We start from the raw sequence: 17,725 nt of genomic DNA on the forward strand, positions 1-17,725 counted from the left end.
CAAACATTTTGGGAATCTCCACCGTCCTTTGTCCTTCTCTGTCTGGTGGGGAAAGGAAGAGTGCAGGTAAGGGGAGGGCTTTATAGCCTCCTGGTGCCACACACCAGGAAATAGGAAATGTGGGTGTGGCTGCAGTTTTCCTCTCCTGGTGGGTAAAGGGATAGTCTGGGGATTTTCTACAGTATGCGAAAAATGAGTATGCAAAAGTACCAGGATGATGTACTCAAATAGGCCCAGATTTTGAGTATGCAGCTGTGGACACTTAACGCACTCATTTCCTCCTCTGGCAGCATGTATAAATGTAACTTATTGATGTTGTTTTTACACGTGTTGTTTCCACCAAGCACCATCAGCTGTTGACGTTGTGTATGTGGTGTAACTGGTTTTTGTTTGTTTTGTTCTGCGAATGATAGGCTATGCCAGTGCTTCTCAAATCTGGTCCTGGGGACCCCCTGCCCTGCATGTTTTAGATGTTACCCGACTCCAGCACACCTGATTCAAATGATCAGCTCGTCATCAAGCTCTGCTCGAGCCTGATAACGAGCCATTCATTTGAATCAGGTGTGCTGGAGTGAGGTAACATCTAAAACATGCAGGGCAGGGGGTCCCCAGGACCAGGATTGAGAAACACTGGGCTGTGCTATTGCTAGTTTAGCTAACAGCTATCTCGAATGCTAAAGCTCATTGGGCTAACAGTTACCGGGACCCTAGCATTACCCAGTGAACCAGGTAAATATAATAACAAGCGGGTTAGACCCTGCACAGTGAATACATGACCAGAAGCTCCACTCAGACATTTAATTTGTGGATGTATTTTAACTGCCGCAGCGCCCCGCATAGCTCTCTCGGTAGCTTCAGTCATCTGCACCAACCCCCATTAATAAACTCTACACCGCTGATCGTGTTATTAGCTGTGTTTAATATACTACTGAAAAGGCTTTGAAAATTTGCTGGCAAATAGTGGCGGTGTTTGGCGGAAACTGTCACAATTAGATGTAGAAGAAGAAGAGGTCGACATCATGTCATCATTCCCAGTAAGTATGGCGCTCGGCAGTATGCGATTTGGGACAGCACTACACCCTCAAAATTTGCACACTAAGCCAGTAAGTATGTAGTATGCTTAGTACACTCAATTTGAACATTTTGAGTACACAGTATGGAAGTATGCGATTTGGGACACACTAAGAGTCTCACTTCATAATGCCATGCAGGATTAACCTGGACTTATAAATGAACAAAATATTGTCTTCGTTGAAATAATTTTTGAAAATGTTTCAATGTATTTTGTTCTAATTGTATTTATTGCATCTTTTGAAAGCAGCAACATTGTGACTTAAAATCTAGTTTAGTCCCATGCATTAAATGAAAGATGAAACTTTTCAATAGCTAGACATAATTTGTGTTCATATACAGTATTTATCCTGTGTATATTAATGAATTTATTACATATATCAGCCGATATATCAGATATCAGTCGATTTATCAGATATCGGCTTCTTTTTCCCCCAGTATCGGTATCGCCATCGGCTCCAAAAATCCCATATCGGTCGGGCTCTAATCCAGAGTATGTTCAAACAAAAACGTAAATTCCTCTTTTAACTTGATATTTACGATAAATAAATCTATTTTGTCACGTTAAGTCCCAACAGTTCTCACAACAAACAGGAGAGTGAATCATCAGTCAGAGCATGTTCTCAAATCCTTCCTCTGCTTCTTTTCTGGAAGGATGCACTTAATGGCAAAAACACATTTCTGAGCCGATACCCTCCTGTGACCCAAACAAACTAAGTGTTAGAGCTTTTCAGGTCCCACTGTGTGTCCACATTTATTTATTACTCTGCACTTTAGATTTTCCCCCATATCTTCTGAAAGTCTCCTGTAACATGTTAAACTACCTGCAAAGCTTCATACTCTGCTCTCTGTACTGTTTTGCAAAAGCAGCAGTTTAGGATCCAATTTATTGTTCCCAGATCAAAATGTTCAATCAACAGCAGTGACGTGTCAACACCTAAAGTATGTAAGAGCAAACCAGTGTTTTAATAGAAGAGAATAGAATGTACTTTATTTATCCCTGAAAGGAAATTCAGGTGTCAAGTAGAAATAGGGGAATTGAAAGTTATAATGACATAATATGGTCCATCCTAAAATCCCTCTTTTTGAAATTAAATGATTTGTATGTTTGTCTTCAGACTTTTATCAAGTTATAAAGCCGCTGCTCACTTAGGTGTTGCTTTACTGTCTCTGTGTACCCAGGTTTACTCCAGTGGACACACATTAGGCAGCTGCACTGCTTGTCCTGCTGCAGTAGCTCACAGTCTCTCCCGCTCTTCATCCCCTCCCTCCCTCCCTCTCTGCCTCTCTGTGAACCACTTAACACGCTGGCTTGGATCAGATGAGATCCATTTACTCCTCCAGGTTAAGAGCCATTAGCTTGATTAGAGGCCAGACTTTCAATTCACTGTCAGGTGTCTTGATCCGCGGGCTTCCATTCAGATGTTTAATTTCAGGGTTTTATAATGGTACTACTCTATGCTGATGTTTAAACGTCTGCTGCTGGAGGAACAGATACTGCTTATTTTGGCGTCTGTTGAGGTGAATCAATAAAGTCTGGCGCTAACACAAACCAGCAGTGATTTCATTCATTTTGGAGATGTGGTGATAAAATTTCATTTCAGTTGTTGCATAATGAGCCAATATGTGTTTAATGGTCAAATAGGGAAAGAAATATGAAGCAGCAAAATAAAAAAAAATGAAATTAATGGGAGATGAAGTTCAGTGTTTTTGAGATTAAAGACATAAATTCTGAAAAATGTTAGCTTCTTTTAAACTTGTGACTTTAATTTTTTTATATATTTTGGAGAACATCAAATGCAATGTTTTTTTTAAATTTACAAGTTTGATTATTTAATATTGGCTCTGTAATTATTTCTCAAATGAACAGGTGTGGTGTGGTGTTTTATTTCCTAGAATGTCTCATACTGAGGTCTCTGAAAAATCAATTGACGGGAAACAACAACAAGCCCCCACCTCTCTGATAACTGGAGCAAATCATCGCTCAGCTACTTTTGAACTGTCTAACCAACCAGCTTATCAGCAGCCCCCTCACCCTCAGCACAGCTGGACCTGAAGCAATCATTTGGCTGAGAGGCTTTGCATTTGCTAAATAAATAAAAGCCATACATCATGCTGTCAGTAGATATGCTAAACACAGCGGGCGTATCTGTATGCATGCGTGTGTCTTTTTGCTTGGACATGCCTGTATCCCACAACACTGTCTCCATACATGTTAATGTTTACATTATGTATGCACATGTGTGTAATCTACAGTTAGACACATGCAAAAATACAAGAAATCTTTTTTTATACAGGTAAAAATACACAGTGTTTGTTTTTGTCGGCACGGATAACCATAACATACTGTATAATTTAACAGATTAGACAGTGACTGCCCTAATCCTCAAAACCAGATTAGAGTATTAACCCTTTTAAGGTCAAAAGGACAACAGACTGCACTCTTAACAGCCCCTCACCCTCACTACTGTCACACATGCACACAAACAAATTACAGTCTATTGTATTTACAACACTCAAATCAGGATCAACACTGGATAAAAACTGTTTACAGCCAAAGCAGAGATGTATCACATTTTAAGACTGAAATAATCAGTAATATATAACTAAAACATAACGAATATAACGTCCTAATTTGTTGCTTTAAGTCACTCAACGTCCTTATATATCTGAGCTGACTCTGTGTTTCCTCTCCTTCCTCTGCAGTGTGCGGCTGTGATCTGGTGCGCTCAGGCTTCTTCCACCACTCCGGTGAGTACATCTGCACAGACGACTACCAGCGGCTCTACGGGACCCAGTGTGACAGCTGTGAGCAGTACATCACAGGAGAGGTGGTGTCTGCACTGGGGAGAACGTACCACCCACACTGCTTCATCTGCAGCATCTGCAGGTCAGGAAATGGGCCACAGCATCTTACATTTCTGGGCCTGCTAATCCAGAATAATCTACTGAGGAAGAGTCATAAAATATGATTTATTGTTAGAGTTTGAGTCATGGTTACAGAAGGAGTTTACACCTGCAGTGTTGTGTCCTCAAGGATCCTCTCAGCACAGCTTTATTTGAAACTTGTGAGTGCTAAAACAAGAGGAACTAATTAGATCCTCTCAGTGAGCTGTGCACTGTTGTACTTTCTAATGACTTCTTGTAAACCCTGGGTGGCCCTTTGCTTTTAAACACGGTGACACTGTTTCCCAAACATACCTACAGTTCATGAGCCATGGGAGGGAACCCTTCAGCTGCACAAGTTTACTTTCATTTTAAGTTTGCCGTCTGCAGACTGTGACTCACACCATCCCACTCTCTTACCAGGTGTCTGATCACTTTCAGCAACTTGTACATGCCCTGCAGGTGATCAGAGAGATCTTTTGATACAACTCTACTGCTGATGCACTAATTGAACTGTGACATCTCCAGCTCACTATAAACTTTATCATGCCACTTTTTTAATGTGCAGCTGATTGCTGCTGCTGTCATTCTCCTTTATCTTAGTTTTAAGAGATAGTTTTATCACACTGTCAACAAGGATCACCTGTTGTTGTGATAACAGAATATTAAGGGAAATGTTTATCGATATATCAGTATCAATATCGGTATCGCCCGATAGGGCTGAACGATTTTGGAAAATAATCTAATTGCGATTTTTTTGGGCAAATATTGAGATTGGGATTTAGCATGCAATTTTTGTGGGGGATGTTTGATCTTCTGCATTACTCACTAAACACAAGCAATAAATTATTCTTTGGTAAGACCAACACAGCAAAGGATACTGTCAACATATAAACAGCTCTTTCCTGTAGGCCAGGCCTGCGTGTTGTAATGAAATGAGATGAATTGATGCATGAGTTGATGTATGAAATGATATAAATAACATATCTTTATATAACTACAGTCACAACTACAACTACAATCACAGTGAAATATTGACTGATCGATTTAACTCAAAGTCTATTTGACATGTATTATAACTATCATTGATTACTTTTAATAAAATCAGAGAAGGAACAAAGCACTGCAGAACAATAGGTCTGGTATGAACAATAATATGAAATATAAAGATCAACTTTTGCCAGAAATACCAGTATATTGACTTTTGCTGGGTTTAAGAAAGAAGGAGCACAAGTTGCTTTATTTCCTACACACACACACACATATATGTATATATATATATATATATATGTATATTTATTTATTTATTTTAAATTGCAGTCTTTGCATTCTATCACATTGCATTCTATTACATTGTGATGCCGGTTTTAATGCGATTAATTGTTCAGCCCTATCGGTCGATGTGTAAAAGTGGGCCGATATTTACTCATTAGCTGCCGGCTGTTTTCAGAGCATCTTAAACAATCTTCCAAGACCCAAATAAAATTTTTTCTATGACTATGTAAACACCAAAACTACCTAAGAAGAACGGGCGCTCTCGGGCGCTCCATCCTTTGATCCTCTTCATGGTCGGACACATCATCTCAGATTGTTTTTGTTTTTTTTTTTAACCAATATTGATATCGGTAAATATCATTTATTGGCCATAACAGCAGTATGAATATCAGAGATTGGTATTAGCCTAAATTTGCATATTGGTGCATCCCCAATATGTACAACTTTTCTTTGATAAATGTTGTCAAAAGCTCAGGTACAGAGAAAGAGTGTATGTCTTTGTTCGATCCCACTGTGAACAGTTTAAATCACAACAGAGCTGGAGATCCTGGAAGGAAAATAAGGCAGAAACCTTTTTAAAGCTACATAAGTTAACATCTTATAGAAAACACTTTCTGTCCCCGGTGAAATGTCAAAAAGCTTAATCATAAATAAAAGTGAATATGAGCAAAACTAGACTTAAGCGGTAGAAAGAGATGAAGTCATTCAGTCTGGTGTACTGGGCACTATATTATTATAAACTAAATTGTCTTAATCTCATGCAAAATGAGATTTCAGTATTTTATTTGAACTGATTTTGGAGAACCATTTTGCTTTTCTCCTTCGATAAGTTTGTCTCTGGTGTCTTTACTCATCATATTGTATATGGTATGATGTTAATATAGTAAAGGATTATTTCTAAGTTGACTCAGAACTGGTCTAATAAGTGACTCTAAGATAAGTGTGGCCGTTGAGCAGCATATGTTATACTTCATAAAAAGTCTAACTGTCACTCAGAGTGGGAGGGACGGATCATTGAGTTTCACTTTGCTTATGTTCAGAGTTTTTGGACTGAGTTCTGTGTGTGTGCGCGCTTGATCGCTCTATTGAATGAGGACACAGTGTGCTGAAATAGCGAATGAATTGTATTCATCTTGAAAGCTGCTGTGTCAGCATATTGAATAAAATTGTGTCTCTCTCAAATGAGATTTAGTGGAAGCTTTGAGGAAAATACCTCAACAAGCACTCTGAAATAGTTCAGAGAGAGAAACTTTTAGATGTGGAAAGACATTCAGCATGCTAAAGAGCTGGAGAGTGTATTGAATGTGTGCCTTCATCATTGCAATAAAAGTGTTTATTAACTGACCTATGGCTAAGTCACGCCCCCTTTCACTCAGACAATGATCCTTTTAGTGGCAGGGGCTATGGTAGGTGTCACAGCAGGAGACATTTTGTAGGATTCTATTGATGATTTTTGGAGACAAAAAGATCACATATCATCAAGAAGTCACCAAAAGGGTCTAAACTACTACTTCTTTATTAATCATTTTATAAGGTCGGTAAAAAGCCTCAGTTACAAACCAGGATCCACAGGTCCCAGTGCAAATGTGATAAACCTCATCTCATTGCAATCACTATCACCACCACAGAATACAAAAAAAATAAGAAAGTCTCTCTGTTAGTTTGGTGCCACAGTACATTGGAACATTCAGCACAACGTGCCAACCTTTTTCTATATTTCAGCTACAGATCGGTTAATGAAGCTATGCTGCATAAGCTAATGTTAGTTTAACTAGAGCCCTTTGTACAACAGCTAACAGTGATGAACAACAGATAGAATCAAATAGGCCAATAGACTTCCAACAAACAAAGAGCCATGATGAACAATGCAGCTAGGAGCTAACATAAGGCTAACTTTGGCTAACTTTGGAGATGTTAAAGATAACTTTATATTTCTTTTCAGCAAAGTGACAAAAATGTTTGTTGCCTCAAATACGATGTCAGCTTACCTTAGAACAGATGTAGACATTATTTTTTATTAACACTGAGTTAATGTTGGGATCTACCGCTCAACTTTATACAGAGAAGACACTTTTCACAGTTGAGTTGTTGCTAAAAAAGAGGAAAAAATACACCCTGCTGCCCAGCCTCTCAGGAAACCTAGAGTCAGAGTTGCATGACAGTGTTTGAACATTTTAAAACTCAAAATCTCAAAAAAACTTCATAAAGCAAACAAAAAACTGACTTCCTGTCATGCATTTCAATGGTCGTCGAGGCAGAGAACGTCTGATTGTATGGAAAGGGCTACAAGCACTGTGATTGGCTCACTGTGTTTGAGGGCGGGAATTAGCTGCAGGCTTATTATACAGAGAGAAACAGGTTAAATGTTTAAGGATTTTAGAGCCGTTTGAACTTTCTCCTACTTTAAATAAAAAAGGTATAATATAAACTGGAAAAGTGGACAAAAGATACAGTTTACCACCCACATGTAAACAGCTGTTTGGCAGAACTTGTAGGAATATGAGTGTTTGTTTGTGAAATATTAGTTTTTCAACTTGTGAAAACTGCAGCCCACTTCTATTCAGAATCTGAACCAATAACACCAGCTATTTTTATTGCTACTTGTTTAAAATGGAAACTGCACAGGTAACTGCTGCAGTACTCAAGGATAAGAGCTCACACACATGCAGATTTGTTGATCTGGCTGGACTAACTCAAAGTGTAATATTTGCACCACCATAGCAGCATTACTTTACTCATAAATCCTGTGTGTGTTCTCAGGAGTCCATTCCCAATTGGAGACAGGGTGACCTTCTGCGGGAAGAAGTGTGTGTGTCAGCAGTGCTCACACACTCTGAACAGCGACAAGCCCGTCAAGGTCCACGGACCAAGCTGTAAGACACACACTCACTCACACACACACACTGAAATATATGCACATGGAAACTAAGCCATACTCATACTTTCACTATAACCTGGCAGTAACTCGATGATGAATGAAAAAGAAGAAATGATCCAAATAATCTTTTGATCTTAGTGAGTGAGCTTTTGCAGCAGGTGTCTTTACCTGGTAACAAAAAAGCCTTGCCTCTAAACATTTAGTATCAGGGTCATCTGTCAGCGTGATTTCATCTGACCTTAAATCCTGATTCATCCAACACAAGATGCTCTGTACCCCTACAGGTGACAGATACTACAAGACTTTGCCTGTCCACCTGCTGAACTGTATGAGACAGCCATGTACCCTGCAGCTACACACACTCTCAAACACACTCTCAAACACACACACAGAAGGTAACCCACTGCTTCAGGTAGTCTCATAGCCTGGCTCTGGTGGCTCCATCTGGCACAGACAGTGTGACAATCTCAACAGGAGGATGAAGGGATAAAAGAAGGAGGAGAGAAGTGATGAGAGGTTGGCAAAGTGAGGAGGCAAGGGCAGAGAGGAAGGACATAAAATCTTCAAGATGTTGTCAAAAAGTGTGTTTTTCTTCTTCTCCTCTTCTCTCCTCTCCTTTAGACTGTGCAGGATGCGGTGAAGAGATCACACATGGTCAGTCTCTGCTGGCTCTGGAGCAACAGTGGCACGTCAGCTGTTTTAAGTGCCGAACATGCAGCTGTGCTCTCACAGGGGAGTACATCAGCAAGTAGGTGTTTTGATCCTCTGGCTATCACAACTGTTGATTCACCTTGATGCTCATTGTCACATTGAGGAAGATCTAACAGACTTCTAAGGTTTCAGTGGTTAAAAAGCTCAAATAAGTGATACCATCCACAGCATTTTGTCAAATTTGGCTTTGAAAATTAAAAACCTTGAATGAATTCTGCAGATTTAACTTTGCTTTTAATGTTTCTTGTCCCCTGGCAGGGATGGGATACCGTACTGTGAGACGGACTACCACTCTCAGTTTGGGATCAGGTGTGACAGCTGCAACAGGTACATCAGCGGCAGAGTACTTGAGGTGAGACAGTTTTTCTGTGTGTGATTATTTGTGTATTCTGTGTGTATCTGTGTGTTTGTGTGGACAGATGGGAACAAGATGGAGAAAGAGCAGGATTTTTTGTCCCTGTGTGTATTTGCGAAACAAAGTGTGGGTTTTTGTGCCCGTGTGAAAGTGTTGGTGGTCTATAAAAAGCTGTGAAAGAAACGCAGCTGTCCCTCTTAAAATGACTGAAGTGTTGACTGACAAAGCAGCTTCACAAATGCAACAAAGCAACACTCTGCAGTCTTCACTTTCTCTTTTCATTCCCATTTCTCGTTTCCACTCTTTTTCCTTCATTCCTTGTTGTTTTTTTCTTTTTGTTATCTTTTCTCTGTTCTCATGTCCTTATTTTTGTCATCTGCTGTTGCTTCTCTTTGCCTAATAAATGTCCTCTTACTCTTTTAGTATGAGTCCCTTTCTTTTCCCAACCTGCTCTTCCCTGTTCTTTTCCCTTCTGTCCTTTTTAATTCATCTCCTCTAACCCTAATTCCCTCTTATTTCTTTATTTTTTTCTTTTCCTGTCATCTTCTGCCCCTCCACTCTCCCTCTTGGTATTTTCTTCTCCCTCTCTGCCCTGATTTGTCCAGTCATGTCCTTCCTTCTCTTTTATTTAACTTCTCCCCTGTCCTGTCTTGTCCTCTCCTTTCCTCTCCTCTCCTTCTTGTCTTTCGCTCCTGTCTTTTTGCGTCCTGTCCTGGACGTCCTTCACTGATCTCCTTTCTCCTCCAGGCTGGAGGGAAGCGCTACCACCCCAGCTGTGCCACATGTGCCCGCTGCCACATGATGTTCCTGGAAGGAGACGAAATGTACCTTACAGGTGAGGTGAAAGCAGAAAAAAAAAGCAAGACATCATAAAACAATGCTTAGAAATAAACTGCTGACATATTTTAAATCAGCTGAATTCTGCAGGTATCCAGGGTGTGTTACTGGGTTTGTGTGTGACACAGAGCAGGTTATAAAGCAACTGTGGCCACATTGCCATAGCTTAGCTCGCTACATATCTGTGAGTCACAGCTTCAGTGGAGAGAAATTAGATTTAACATAGAGTAACTGCTAGCTTAGCGCACTACATTTTCCATGTAGCTTGCCTAACACTGGATTTATCTGTAATAATGATAATGATAATGATAATAATAATAATAACAATAATGACCAAAAATATGAAAAAAGTATATATTGTGTACTAGGAAAGTTTGTAGTATAGAGGGATTATTTGTTTATCAGCAACTTGGGTGCAGAAGCACTGCAGAGTATAACGGTTTGTCAACCGATGTGGAGGCGTTAACCACAAAAAAACACATTTTTTTTAACTTAATGTCATCACTTTGACGGACGGTAAAATGCTCCCAGGTTTGTGAAATAGCAGTGAGTAACAAAAGAGATCAGTAAGTGGATAGATATTAGGTAGACAGACAGATTTTAGCAGAGAAACCTAGCGTGTACCCAGAGAGGAAACGCAACTCTCACTCAATGCTCATGACTGCATTATCTGTGGACACTTATCAGACTGTGACAGACCAGAATGTGAACATCGTTTCATAATATCCCCTAATTTCATAAAATCTGTTTCTGTTAATCATAATTTAAAGGTTTACTCATTTTTACTTTCCTTATTGAGTCCATGTTTGGTCAGAGCCTCAGCCCTAAACCAACTTTTTCATGAAATAAACAAAGTCAAATCTGCATTTTGAGTATCAGCAGTTATTATTGCTTGTTTGCAGTCGAACCTGGTTAACTGAGGTTGGATAAAGACATTTAATTACACACACACACACAGACGTCGCTGGTGTATCAGTGTAAAGTGTGACCCTGTTAACTGGTGACTCTCGGCCGTTAATCACGGCTGCCGTGGGCTGGAAGTCACCAGTTAGCATGGTCGCTATTAACGCTGAAACACCGGTTATGCTGTAACGGTTGAAACTTGACAGAAGTTGCCTCCATTGCGTAGTATTGTTTTTGACAGCTGTCCACAGAAAATCCATACATTTTGATGCTTCTAACAGGTTGAATTAAGTGTTTAAAAGACCCTAACTCATCTGAATGAATGGAGCTGAATGCTGCTTCTGCATGTGCATCTTTATGATGACGTAGACTGATAGTCTCTCTATACAGTCGTCTGATAAATGAGTGCTCCCAACAATACACTGTTTCTTAAGATTATTGATCTCTCATACATCAATCAGTTACACACACACACACCCCTTGTTATTTGCTTGTTACACACAAAGGTTTGAGTCAATTACCTCCCAAGCTGCCTCTCCTCTGTCCATTACTCTCTGCTGCTGCAGACAATATTCTTCTGAATGAAACCAACATAAGCTCAGATTCAAATTCAATCATCCCTAACCTTCTGTTTATAAATTAAATTGAAAATAATAAAGAGAGTAAGCTCCGTCCTTAATTTAAATGAATGGCAAAACAGTCCTAAACGTGTAGTACACACTTGCATTAGCTATCTAGATGTTCCAGTCCTGCTCTGGATGAGGATGAGCACACGTACAGTGGACGAAGATGTGATGTATAGGCAGCCCAAGCAATGTGGAACAACACTCTCTGTGTGAGTGCATGTCTGAGTGTGTATACGAAGCTTCTCCTGAGTGTTTACACATTCCACTTTTACAACAATGTAACACAATATAAATCACACCCTGGAGTTCAATCAAGGGATCAATATGAAAGCATATCGGCGTGATGATAGTGGAGCCTGGTTATGGTGGTACTGAGGTTCTGAGTTCCACCACTAGGCAAGGCAGCTTTATTTGTAAAGCACGTTTCATATTTGGAACCAATTGAAAGTCATTTACACCATGAACCAATTAGAAGATCCTTTTGCAAGGACCTAATTACCTTGGTCTTGGGAAGATCTCATGAAGATCTGGTGCTATTTTTAGAGCAGATGTCTTGAGCAGTTCACAGACAGATTCAGTGATCAATTCAACATATAGGTGTGTAGCAGTTTGAAAATTTGCACATAGTTTGAATGGACATCCAGCATCCAGTAATTTGTATCAAATTCAACCAACTCAGAAAACAGTTGTTAGTTAAATATGGCTTTGACCTGGCATTCAAAAGAGTTTCTGACTTTGCACATCTGATATGTTAAAGTCAAATAAGCTGCATTTCCTCATGAACATGATATTAATGCAAAACAGTTGGGTATAAACACACTGCAGGAGATTCTGCTGTGTAAACAGGCCCCACATTAGAGCCTCACAAGTATGCGCCTGTCTCTTTAAGATAAGGCTGAAACAGTAAAAAGAACAAAACAATCTTTTTAAAGACAGACTCTCTGTGTTACACATGTAATGAATGTTGAATCCAGATTAACTGTGGAGTTACTGTAGCGTAACATGTGGCTGACACACAGTGTCCCAGAGTCACCACACGAGTTAAAGCCTCCTGTTTCCCCTCATTGGCATTCTGCTGCATGCTCGCTTTCTGCCAACAATAAAAACCAGACATTTGCATATTTTACCTGAAGTCTATGTATGTTTGAGTGTTTTAATCTGCGCCTGCAGGAGCATGCTCACGTATGTCCGTTTATCTGCTCGAATCCATGTTTACACTCAGGTGTGTCTAAATATAAATGCAGGTGTGTGTGTGTGTGTGTGTGTGTGTGTGTGTGTGTGTGTGTGTGTGTGTGTGTGTGTGTGTGTGTGTGTGTGTGTGTGTGGGTGTGTGTGTGTGTGTGTGTGTGTGTGTGTGTGTGTGTGTATGTTGAGCTCCAGTGAGCTGCCCCAAGGTTGCATTCACTCCTTTTGATGACTTCAGACATGTAGGAGGGCTGAGCAATCACCCTTGTGAGACACACTCAATTACAACTCTCAAGCACACACACACACACACACACACACACACACACACACACACACACACACACACACACACACACACACACACACACACACACACACGCACGCACACAAACACACACGCACAGAAACACTGTAGCTTACGCACTTGCAATCAATGTCATGATGCATGCTGGAAATAAGAAGTGGAGTGTGTGTGTTTGTGTGTGTGTGTATGTGTGGTCTGTTTTAAGATATTAATCATTAATCTTAAAGCAGGTGAAGTTGGATGATTGCTGATGCTGATAATTAGAAACAGGTCAACCGCTTTTCTACATTAAGGATATTTTTATCAGAAGGAATATTATTCTGCAATATTTATACATCATGATAGTTTTTGTAAAATGATTACCATTTAAACTCGATAGTTGTTTTTGAGGAAGGGAAAAATGTTGTTAAGACTACAGTGCAGTATTTGGACTACCTCGCGTATTTAAGCAGTGCTTAATTCGGCTGCCTCGGTTAACTTGTAAATGTTTTTTTTGTCTGTCTGTGAACAACATAACTCAAAAAGTTATGAATGGATCTTTATGAAATTTTCAGGAAATGTTCAAAATGGGATAAGGAAGAAGTGATTAAATTTTGGAGTTGATCTGGATCATCATCTTTACCCAGGATGTTTGTAAAGGATTGTTTATCATTGTGAGATAGGGCCGTTTTCACCATATGTGTATACAACCCACCATAAATGGTCGGATTGCTTTGCAAAACAATACAAGACAAGGTCACCATAATTTCTGGCAAATGTAAAAGTATGATCCAGATCCTGGCAATATTTTAGATACTAAGATCCAGAATATGAAATATGTACTGGATCATCATAATTTTCAACACAGTCAGGAAACAAATTATCATACAAACCTGCAACTAACACCAAATTGTAGCAGACAGTCTACTGAAAGGGAGTATAACATTAAAGTAGGACTTAAGTGTTGTGTGAGAATCACAATATGCTTGCGCTCCCACAGTGATTTTCTAGTTATAAATTGTTTTTATTTGATATTTTTCTGGATTAAAACAGGACCTTGAGCAGGAAATTTCATGCTATCCACATGTAAACATGCTAGTATGATAATCTAGAGTCTTGAACCCTGAATCTACTTATCCACCGCAACAGTGGCATCTCTAAATATAACTGCTTGTAACTTTGTGATGTGTTATCTTGCTGATCAGTGGGGCCAAAGAGAATATGCTGTTTTACAAAATCCAGTTAAATGCAACAAAGAGAAATATCCTTGCCTCCAAGAAGAAACTGATTTTTCATTCATGCGCTTTCATACCTTCACTTTCCTTTTTATCTTTTCAAACATCACCGTTTTTAGTTAAAAAGCAAGGCCAACAGGCATCCTAGTGTGAAAGGAAGTGAACAAATCTTTGAAAATACACATGCGCCTGATCTGTATGCTGGGCCCTGTGGTTGCATGATTCAGCAAAAACAAAGCGCCCACACCCATTTCAAGTCCTGCTTCAGTGCTTTAGATTTTAAATTGATTAATACACAAATGCCAAAACTGCTTCCCTACTTTTCACTGACTGCCTTCATCTATTAATTTGAATATCAGCAGGCAAGATAAGGCAGGCTGGTTTCATCCTCTGATAAAGCTAATTTAGCATGAAGTTATTGAAAGAGCAAAGAGAGAATTATTCCTAAATGAAAAACAGATGAGGCCTCATTCAGAATATTGTTTTGTGACAAATAATCAGAGCTAATTCCCTCAGAGGTGATTTGCAGCTCTTTGTTTTAGATTGAATTGCTCTCCTCTGCAGCATTTAGATTCTCCTCAGCAGGAGATAAAGGATCCAGAGTCCAAGGCCATACATCTGTTCAGCTGCAGAGCCGAGGAGCGTGGGTGGGACGGGGGTGCACTGAATCACCACGCATGCTTTCTGTCTACTCTATTGATTTTTTTGTGCTGGTGTGTAAGGGTGTGTGTGAGTGTGTGCTTGTGTGTGTGTTGTGCCTGTGTGTGTGTGTGCTGGTCAGGTTTATGATGTTGATATATGCTGTGTATTAGCATCATGATCATCTAACTGTGTCCGTTCAGTTGGCCTGAGATGCCCTGAGGTCTGGGAAAATTAGTGAGTGTGCGCCTGTGTGTGGCTTCAGAGTGGAAATATTACTGTCATTACTGGAATCAGATCCCCATGCATACAACATCCTGACATTAGAGGTTTATTGTTATGAATATGATCTAATAGCCTTTATTCATCTCATCTGTCTTCCCTTCATCCTCTCTCTCCTCTCTTATTATTGTTCAGGTCAGCTCTAAAGGCTTGAGTTGTGGGTTTAGTCTTAATTATTTCAGGCGTCATTTTTTTTTTCTTTTAATATCTTGAGTTAAAACATTTTTCTGGACTTGTCAGGTAAATGTGGCACACAACTAAATCAAATAATATTTTGACTTAAAATGGGACAAAAACACTGCTTAGACTTAGGTTTCTGAAGTTTTTCCATATTCAGTTATCTTTTAATGCCAATTCTGCATCATGCAGCATATTTATTATTAAAACATGTCATTCCCTTATTGTCATCTGGATGTAAAGAAATTTAAAGAAATGAAACAAAAAACAAAGCCTTCCTCTGTTTAATTTTGTGAGGAAACAAGAAAACTAACATCATCTGTCCTCACAAACTGCCTCAACAGCCATATGTCCAACATCTGTGTGTGTGCTGATTGATTGATGTAGTATACTTAAAATGCTGATCTACTTTTCATAGGATGCTATAAAGCTATATGGCCAGTGCTCACCCACAGTAAACCAAGTAAACAAAGATAAATTTGTGTGTGTCTCTCTGTTTTTGTGTGTGTTTGTGCAGGCTCAGAGGTTTGGCACCCCATGTGTAAAGAAGCAGCTCGGCTGGAGAGAAAACTGAGGGTAAGTGATACTGAAAATACCCACAACTTCTTGCTCTTTCTGTCTCTATTTTTGTCTGCCCAGATTTCTTGGGTGTCTTAAATGTTTCACTTTTGGTTTACAGGCTGCACTGATAGTTGCATTCTGAAAAAAAAAAACAAATAAAACAGACAAAAATAGGTAGTAAATATACACTGCCAGGTCAATAAAAAGAAAAGTCACCACCAAAAAAAAAAGGTCACACACTCTAATATTTCACTTCTGCAATGTCACAAGATTTATTTTCATCCAGAATTGCATTAATTTTTCACAAAGATCTTGCATTGATGATGGTGGAGTCTAACCCCTACACAAAGCCTTCTCCAGCACATCCCAAAGATTTTCAATGGGGTTAAGGTCTGGACTCTGTGGGGGCCAATCCATGTGTGAAAATGATGTCTCATTCTCCCTGAACCACTCTGTCACAATCTGAGTCCGATGAATCCTGACTTTGTCATCTTGGAATATGGCCGTGCCATCAGGGAAGAAAAACTCCACTGATGGACTAACCTGGTCATTCAGTGTATTCAGGTAGTCAGCTGACCTCATTCTCTGAGCACAGACTGTTGCTGAACCTTGATCTGACCGACTGCAGCAACCCCAGATCATAGCACGGCCCCCACAGGCTTGGACAGTAGGCACTAGGCATGATGGGTGATCACTTCATCTGCCTCTCTTCTAACCCTGATGCACACATCACTCTGGAACAGGGTCAATTTGGACTCATCAGACCACACGACCTTCTTCCATTGCTCCAGAGTCCAATCTCAATTCTCCCGATTTCTTCCAGTTAACAGGCAAAAAATCCAACTCTTCCCTGATAAGTGACCAAATACCAATATCTCTTCAATAGTAGGTCAAACAAACAATATCTCAATGTCAATGTCAATGTCAATGTCAGCTTTATTGCTATAGCACATTTAAACAGCCAGCAGCCTACCAAAGTGCTTTACAGTAAAAAGGCAGACATGATAAAAACAATTGAACAATAAAAGTAATAAAAAAAACAATTGAACAATAAAAGATCTGCCCCAATTACTGGCCAAAAACCAGATAACTGCCCCCATAGTTGACCAGATACCCAATATCTACCCAATATCTGCCCAAATAATTGTCAAAATACCCAATTTCTGCTATGATAATTGCTATGAAAAAATCAGTCCCAATAACTGCTTTCAATATAGTGTATCTGTCCAGTATTTGGTTAATTACACAATTTTCATTTCCATAACTGGCTGGATACTTTTTATCTTCCCAACAATTGACCAAGGTCCAGTGTAATCATGCAGCATAGACTCAGTCTTTTCTCACCCCTCTGTGAGCAAAGCACTTTGCAGCAGTGTTAAAGTTACAGTGGCAAGGGAAAACCATCAGTTATTATTATTATAGTATATCAAGAAATACGTTGTGGCTATTTTACCTGGTATTTTTATTGACTGTGACAATTTACCCTCAACAGCTAAGAAGAACCTCTGAGACGGCGTCCATTTCTCCTCCAAACTCCTCTCCTCTGCTTGGCTCCCCTCACAGACTCATTTGTGTGAGTAACATTGTCAGTCGTTACGCTGAGAATCATATGGATTCGTCCTTAGCTGTCACTGTCCCAGCTTTCAATCAAAGCATCATCCATAGCAACAGACGCACCGAAGGTTATTTTGGTGTTTGTATCCGTCTTTGAGGGGACCTCATTGTCAGTCTTTTTACGGTTAACCTGTTTTGTCTTACTGTTTTATAACATCTCTACTGATGCTGGTCTGTCTGCTGGCATGTCTTAGTCCTGAAGAG

At 39.6% G+C, this 17,725-nt stretch overlaps 1 protein-coding gene across 4 annotated transcripts in view; it reads left to right on the forward strand.

The window, feature by feature from the left end:
* Positions 1–17,725, forward strand: part of LOC141791337 (actin-binding LIM protein 3-like) — a 52,773-nt gene that overhangs the window by 15,408 nt on the left and 19,640 nt on the right. For all 4 annotated transcript variants that reach the window (XM_074671702.1, XM_074671704.1, XM_074671705.1 and 1 more), the window contains exons 3-9: positions 3,778–3,961; positions 7,993–8,105; positions 8,732–8,858; positions 9,080–9,173; positions 9,924–10,011; positions 15,864–15,922; positions 17,400–17,480. In XM_074671702.1, coding sequence (XP_074527803.1) covers positions 3,778–3,961; positions 7,993–8,105; positions 8,732–8,858; positions 9,080–9,173; positions 9,924–10,011; positions 15,864–15,922; positions 17,400–17,480 — 746 coding nt within the window. The remainder of the gene's footprint in view (positions 1–3,777; positions 3,962–7,992; positions 8,106–8,731; positions 8,859–9,079; positions 9,174–9,923; positions 10,012–15,863; positions 15,923–17,399; positions 17,481–17,725) is intronic.

Source organism: Halichoeres trimaculatus, unplaced genomic scaffold (genome assembly GCF_033239565.1).
Source record: "Halichoeres trimaculatus isolate MK-OKI-2021-1 unplaced genomic scaffold, fHalTri1.1 fHalTri1_scaffold_6, whole genome shotgun sequence".
NCBI classification, from domain to species: Eukaryota; Metazoa; Chordata; class Actinopteri; order Labriformes; family Labridae; genus Halichoeres; species Halichoeres trimaculatus.